The sequence below is a fragment of the Lupinus angustifolius genome, chromosome LG06 (genome assembly GCF_001865875.1).
Source record: "Lupinus angustifolius cultivar Tanjil chromosome LG06, LupAngTanjil_v1.0, whole genome shotgun sequence".
Lineage (NCBI taxonomy): Eukaryota > Viridiplantae > Streptophyta > Magnoliopsida > Fabales > Fabaceae > Lupinus > Lupinus angustifolius.
Genome location: NC_032014.1, coordinates 11,693,980 through 11,701,865, shown reverse-complemented (window position 1 = coordinate 11,701,865; position 7,886 = coordinate 11,693,980). Strand labels below are relative to the sequence as shown.

The window sequence follows — 7,886 nt, the reverse complement described above, 5'->3', positions numbered from 1 at the left end:
TTACAATATCAGTAATCATTCATCATTTATATGTTAAATATTATTGACTCTCAAATAAAAGTAATACAAATTAATTATGAATAATGTATCTTAACAGTATAAAAAACTATATACAGGTAAACCTGTGTATAAAATTCAAACTCTTTTTAAAAACATGATGAAGTGGTTAAAAGGTTATGATGATATGATGTTGGCCAATGAAAACGAGAGTGTCCAAGGAAGCATGGTGTTCATTGAATGATTTTTTATTAAGATTATAATATATATGGTTAATGTAATGATTTATACACACTCAATATATCATCTATCATTTATGTATATTATTTTTTGAAGAGTATGATTAAAAATGAATGGTAAATAATGAACGACGGTGTATAAAACTCTTACATTATATGCATATTTCTCTCTTTTATTACAACTAATCCACACCATATCCATATTAAATGGTTTTGTTTTTTCCAAGTCAAAATGATTTGTTGAGAATAATGGATTATAAACCGTTTCATAAACATATACAATTATAAAACCAGTTCACAATTGAAACCAATTTTAAAATCTGTTTTCCACAAAACAATTTTCAAATCCAGATTTTTTACTAGTTTTTAGAAATCCAATTCTCCAATCCATATTATTTTATAGGCAGAAAGAGGTAGAACTAAATTAACCATTACAACCTCTTTTTGGGAAAGTAATGAATGGTGTTTCTAGGATAACAAAAGAGCTCTGATCTTGATAGCAGAGTAAAAAATTTAAAAGTTGGATTGGATTATGAATTTGTTTATCAAATCCGGACTTTAAATAGTTTGGTTCAGTTTAAGCATGAATCACAGTTTACACAAACCAGAAAACTGGTTTATTGAGCAACCCTATTTGAACAACCCTATAGGGAGTGTTTCTAGCACTCATGCTATAAAGATATCATCATATAACAAAAGCTTGGCATAATAAGTCTTCTACTTCCCTTTTCTTTAACATCATTGGTTTGGTTCATTCACTTCACTAATCTTTTGCCGAACGCTTTCCATTTACCTAAATCCTACACCTAGGCTAATTCAACTAGGACCAAACAAACTTTCCCATTTTGTTGTTTCATCATACAAACAGTTTTTTTATAGCAAATATTAATATTTTCTTGTAAGTAAGATTTGAACTCACAATCTCTTTCACTCAACCTTTCATCCTACTCATTAGATAATGGACCACGACAATGGCCAAAAGCATTGTAAACTGTTCATCAGAATTTGTACATCTGGATTTCTCTCGTAACTTGCTCCCTGATTTCCAGAACATACTTCATCTCAATCCATTTCACACACTGTTAACTCTTTGTGCAAGCAAAATTGTATAATCATTTACCATCACATCACTCTTATAACCCAACCAAAGGTGTAAATTTTTATTCCCTTAGAAGTTTTTTACTTGATGAACTTGTCAATGCAAAAATCAAATCATATGACAAAAACTGCCACTAAAAGATCATTAAGCATTTTCTAATCAGAACAGGAAGGACGATGAGTAAAATAGTTCATGACTAAATTTAAAGTAAGAAATTTAGTCATCACAAAAATGGGAGAAGTGATATCCAGAATATACATTATATTAATAACTGGGTAACAAAGGGCAGAGTTTTGATCCTACACAACAGAAATATTAAATATCAAATTTGAACATGAATTACAAGAGATTAGTTAAGTGAGAATTGATAATAAGTTAGTAACATATGCATGGGAATGGGAATAATAATAATAATAATATATAATTCATGATCTGATGCCACCTATACAAAAAGCTTTGCATAGAGTTCTTATATTGCAAAAGGAGATTCTGATCTTCTTCACCCATACCCTTCAAAATTAAGTAATTTAACATATTTACTAATTTACATCACATAAACAAAGTTGCTGCTTCCAAATAAATCTTCCAATATTCTTCTCCCTCCTTACATTTCTATTCACACTGAGTTAAGAGAAAGAACATGTGGAACAAAATAACCCCAAAATAGTAACATCCACTCAAACAAGACCTTGTTTTGACCCCTTCACACTTCACTTATGGAGCTAAATCCAATTTAGCTAGAGAATTCTCTTTGCTTAACTTCTCAAACATCTTGGCCCTTATATCTCTTCCAGATTCAACCCTCTCCATCACAGGCTCCTCCTCACAACAACTACTGTCCCATGCTTCAAAACAGTTAAACCCGGCCCGAACCGGAGGCTGCGTCGTTGGAGTAGATGGCAAGCTACAGAATCCAGGCCGGATCACCGGCCCCCTCGGTGATCCGAATCGAGGAGACCCAATTGGAATGTTCCAAGAAGATGGTAATGACTTCATCTTATCAAGTTGCAGGTTTCGAAGAGACGAAAACATCGACTTTGTCATCGGTGATATCGGAGGAGATTCTGATGGAGAATTCATCGCCGGCGGGGAGTTAGACTCTGTTGAGGGGAAAAGTTGCAGTGTTTTTGTACGGAGAGGTGAACCGTCGTAAGAATCGGTACTCCGGGGACTCTGCTGAGGAAGAACCCTAAGTTGCTCCGGCATGTGAGCGAAGAAACAAACCCTTCTTCGGCAACTGACACCGTCCTTGCACGGCTGAGTCCGGTAGCGTGCCGGGTGTAGCCAGCACTCGAAAACGCCGTGCGCGAACTCACATGCATCGCCTTTCTTGCATCCACCTTTGCGAAAATCAGGGCACGCCGTACCGGAGTAATGAAACTTCCTCGGGTCACGGCGGCGTGCCTTCTCTCCGGGATGTGCGTACGGACACTCCGTCCAGTCATGTGACCTTCCACGTGCACACTTCCGTATCTTGAACTCGAACATTCTGAAATAGTCACCGGAAAAAGCATCCACCGGAGAATCCAACTCCGAGTCACCGTCGCCGTCGTCGTTGGACGGAAGATAGCGCTGCAGAGCCAAAAGCGCTTCATGCAAATAGCACGGAGAGTATTCGCCGGCGTTGTTAACGGCACTAACGTCGCCGTTAACGGAAAGAGAAGAAAAGATATCGTCGTCAAAGAAAGGCCACGGTGGCACGTGAGGCACGTGCACCGTTGGGTGAGGTTCTTCACCTAGCATCATTGTATTGAATGTTGATGTTTTTGTTTGGATTCGATTCTAATCTATGTTTGCATAAACTCCAGCATGGTAAGAGGCTCAGTTTATAAACTGCTTCAGTACGGGGATTTAACCATGGTTGGGTTTTAAATTAACCGTGGTTGAGTTTATAATGAATGGAACTTCTTCTCTATTTTATCTTTTTCCTTTTGTTGCGGTTAAAGTGAGTGGGGTATTTTTTCTGTATGACCGTGGTTGTGTAAATTGGAACGTGACAGGTTGGTTTCTATTTGGCCACGTAACTGAACAGGTGTTGGGTGGTGAAACTACCTAGACGTAGGTGATTGGATGGGTTGCTACACGTATTCATTTTTATTTTATTTTACTTTTTTCTTTAACGCCCCTAGCCTTCCCAAAGCGGTAGAGCGTATGATACGCCGCATAAAAGATAGACACAAAAATGGTTTCTTTATTTTATAAAATATAAGAGATGGAATTTATTTACTGGAATTTTATCTCTTAACTATTAATTTTAAGAAAATTAAATTTAATAATTTGTATCGAATATTGTAATTTGTAATTAAATATATTTAATTAGGATAATTGTTCAATCTTAAAGAATGAATGTATATAAAATTATGTTCACTAAAAGAGAATGTTGTACTTAAATTTTTAATGGACTCATTTTCATCTTTGTTGTAATCTAGAGTTGTAAGTAAATATATGATAATATGATTTAATTTAAAAATAATGTGTTTTTAATTCATGCTCAATTTGATATCACTACACCTCCAAATAATGTTATTGTATTTTGAATGCATATAAAATTTGATAGTACAAAACATATAACGACAATCATGATCTTAATCTTAATTGTCACAATCTCATTTCACATATAGATGAGCATTAAAAAAGTAGTAGGATAATATACTTTGAGTGATACTAAAAATATACTCTAACTTATATAAATGTTGAAAATAGTTCTTTGATATAGTGTAACCTGAAATTACATGTTTCATTTCTAAGTGACAACTATATTTATTATAAAGTATAATTTTTGTCTGTCATCTTTTTTCTTTCAGAAACACCACTCTATTTTTTATATGAGGGCATGATGTAAAAATGAATCCTTCTCACTGTACTTATTATAAATAATCAGTCTAATAATTTATACAATATTTATCTAATTGCCTTGAAAAAAATATATTTTATTGTTATGGAACGTGATATTACAATTGTCATTTCTAAGTGGTGCTTCAATTATAAAGTATAACTTTAATCCTTAATCTCTTTCAATTGTGCAAAATTCAGCATCTTATTTATTTTTAATAAAATGGGACATTCACGAAAATATCCTTAATTAACAATCTAAAAAATATAAATAATCAAATAATGAAAATTAAAAAATTGTTTGTATAAAATATATTTTTATTTATTTTGTAAAAAATTTGTTATCAAATTAACCTAACCTAACGTAGGTATTATTAGATAATTATAAATTAGAAAAAAGAAGAAGAATTATGGTTTAATCAATGGTGTGTTATTTCTTATTTCTTTTGGTGTTCTTCTGCTTTTTTACCAGCATGTACTAATTCATTATTAGTATCCACGGACCAAAATATACATCGTATTCAATTCTAGAAGATAAGGTTCTCAACTTCTCGTTACACCAATTATTTGATTTTTGTTAGGTATATTGAAAAGGGATTAATCTTGTACAATATCTTAGAAAACAAAGCCCCATCTAACTTGTATGCCAAGAAACGAGAAGAAGAAGAAAATGGAGAGAAAAGCTTGAAGCTTAAACTTTTTATTAGATTGCAATTGAAAGTGATACAAGACAATTAAGATACAATTGCTCAGCAACTTTCTTCACTCCCTGGATTCCTGATTGTTGATCACATTCGGTCCAAGGAGAAAGGGAATAGCATTTGTCCATGTCCTTGAATTCATGATCAAAATTTGGTCTTCCATGATGTTCCAATGATATGTTAATGTATTGAGTCATAGGGAGGGGATGGAATTCATGTTGGATCATCAAGTCTCTGGTCTTGATGGGAAGATTAGTGTCATGATTTACTGAGTTGGTTGAGGTGATCAAGCTTGTATCCAATGCTGCAACTTCATCCTTCCATAGCTGGTCTTGATGGCTTGACTTGGAATCTGCAACAATTGAGTTGCTATCTGCCATTCTGCAGGAAATGAATTCATGAGAGTGAATTAAGTTTAACACCCAGCTTGGAAAGATTACTAAGAAAAATCCCTGGGGGTTGAGCCTATGTAAATATATCCTTTGTAAGTATATCTGCCACTTGATCACAACTAGCAATGGGCAAGAGATGAACAACACCATTAGAGGCTTTGTATCTAATATAATGACAATCAATTTCTATGTGTTTGGTCCTCTCATGAAACACAGGATTAGCAGCTATGTGAAGGGCAGATTGATTATCACAATACAAAATGATAGGACCAACATGATTTAATTGTAAATCATTAAGGAGATATAGGAGTCATTGGCCTTCACAGCTAGTAAGAGCCAAAGCTACTCTGTACTCCGCCTCTGTAGAGGATCTGGAGACAGTCTTTTGCCTTTTGCTTTTCCAACTAATCAAGGATTCTCCAAGAAAAAAGCAAAAACCAGTAACTGATCTTCTTGTATCAATGCAAGAAGCCCAGTCAGAATCACTGAAACCTTTCAAAGAGATGGTGGTTTCAGTGGGATAAAAGAGACCTTTGCCTGGAGAACCCTTGATATATCTCAAAACTCTTATGGCAGCTCTAAAATGATCAACAGTGGGAACAGCAAAGAATTGGCTCAAATGACTAACAGAGAAAGATATTTCAGGTCTTGTATGAGTGATATAAACTAACTTACCAATGAGTCTTCTATATGAAGTTATCTCTAAAAGCAGATTACCTGAAGTGCTATGAAGTTTAGCATTGTTATCCATGGGAGTAGTGGAAGATTTTCCAGCAAGCAAACCTGATTCCTGAAGTATGTCGAGGGCATACTTCCTTTGACAGAGGCTTATTCCATCCTTGCTTCTTGCTACTTCAATTCCTAGAAAATATTTAAGTATGCCAAGATCTTTGATGCTAAATTTTCTGTCAAGTATATTCTTTATAGAGTTTATCTCATCAAGGTCATTCCCTGCAACAACAAGATCATCTACATACACAAGAATTATAGTATAGCTGTTATTGTTTATTTTGGTAAACAAAGAGTAGTCTGCTCTGGACTGAATGTACCCATGTTGAACTAAAACAGCAGTAAGTTTGGTATTCCATTGCCTGCTTGCCTGTTTTAGACCATATAGAGATTTCTCTAGTTTGCAAACAAGAGAAGAATTAGGTATGTTGAGGCCAGGGGGAGGTTTCATGTAAACCTTTTCAACTAAATCACCATGAAGAAAAGTTGTGTTAACATATAGTTGATAGAGGTACCAATTCCTTATGGTAGCAAGAGCAATGATGGTTCTAATGGTGGTCATCTTAATGACTGGGCTAAAGGTGTCAATGTAGTCAATCCCTGCAGTTTGGGTGTATCCCTTAGCCACTAGTCTAGCTTTGTATCTCTCTATACTTCCATCAACCTTATATTTTATTTTGAAAACTCATTTACACCCTATAGCTTTCTTATCACTAGGAAGATCTGTCAAAGTCCAAGTGTTGTTTTTCTCGAGGGCTTTCAACTCAGTATTAATAGCATCAATCCAATGTTGATGTTGGATTGCCTCAGTATAATTCTCAGGTTCAGTATTGGAGCTAATGGCTAAAGCATAGTTTCTATGGTTGCTGAATAATTTCTTATAGGACAACACATTGGATAGAGGATATTTGACAGCTTTCTTACTTACACAGGAGGCATTGGTTCCTAAGGAGCAATGGTAATCTCTTAAGTAATTAGGAGCATTCCTTTGTCTAGAGGATCTTCTTAAGTCATTATTGGCATTATTGTCATGGTTAATGGACTCATCTGGTTGGCTCAATAGGTGATCTTCAATGTCCAAAGGATGATCATTATTACCTTCTATTATGGGAGGTTCATTCTGATAACCAGGTTCGTGGCTCATATCATGGTCAAGATAATGATCCTTAATGCTAAAGGATGATGTAGGGAGAGACACATCATTCTCTTCCCTCACCAGATTCTTGCTATCATCAAAGGGAAAAACAGTTTCATAAAAGCTAACATTCCTAGATAAAAAGGTTTCTTTATTCATGCAATCAAACATAACATATCCTTTTATACCATGCTTGAATCCAAGAAATACACACTTCTAGCTCTAGGATCAAGCTTCTTTCTGTTATTAGTAAGAGTAGAAGCAAAACACAAACAACCAAAAACTTTAAGATTTAAAAAATTAGGCTCTTGATTGTAAAGGATCTCATAGGGAGATTTCTTGTTAAGTAAAAGAGATGGTTGTCTATTGATTAAATATACAGCATGAGCAACACCATAATTCCAAAAAAATATTGGTAAGGATGATTGATACATAAGGGCTCTAGTCACCCCTAGTATATGTTGATGTTTTCTCTCAACAATTCCATTTTGTTGAGGAGTTTTAACACAACTTTTTTGATGAATGATTCCCTTGGAGTTATAAAAATTCTCCAATTTGCACTCGGGTCCATTATCAGACCTTATGGTTTTTACCTTTCTGTCAAACTGATTTTCAACCATATTAACAAAGGATTGAACAAGAATAGATGTCTCAGATTTGGCCTTCATAAAGAACAACCAAGTGTGCCTAGATTTATCATCTACAACAGTAAGGAAATATCTATGTCCTAGGATGGATGGGATAGAAATAGGACCTCATATG

The 7,886-nt window shown here is 34.6% G+C and overlaps 2 protein-coding genes across 2 annotated transcripts; both read right to left on the bottom strand.

Moving 5' to 3' along the window:
* Positions 1,722 to 3,133, bottom strand: LOC109349848 (zinc finger CCCH domain-containing protein 20-like). The gene has a single exon (XM_019590868.1). The coding sequence runs from the start codon at positions 3,079 to 3,081 to the stop codon at positions 2,050 to 2,052; it is 1,032 nt and encodes a 343-aa protein (XP_019446413.1). The 5' UTR covers positions 3,082 to 3,133; the 3' UTR covers positions 1,722 to 2,049.
* LOC109350454 (uncharacterized mitochondrial protein AtMg00810-like) lies at positions 5,571 to 6,551 on the bottom strand. The gene has a single exon (XM_019591690.1). The coding sequence runs from the start codon at positions 6,549 to 6,551 to the stop codon at positions 5,571 to 5,573; it is 981 nt and encodes a 326-aa protein (XP_019447235.1).

Bases quoted from the DNA above. Each gene is read 5' to 3' on its own strand.
- LOC109349848 (XM_019590868.1), bottom strand. From the start codon at position 3,081: ATGATGCTAGGTGAAGAACCTCACCCAACGGTGCACGTGCCTCACGTG.
- LOC109350454 (XM_019591690.1), bottom strand. From the start codon at position 6,551: ATGACCACCATTAGAACCATCATTGCTCTTGCTACCATAAGGAATTGG.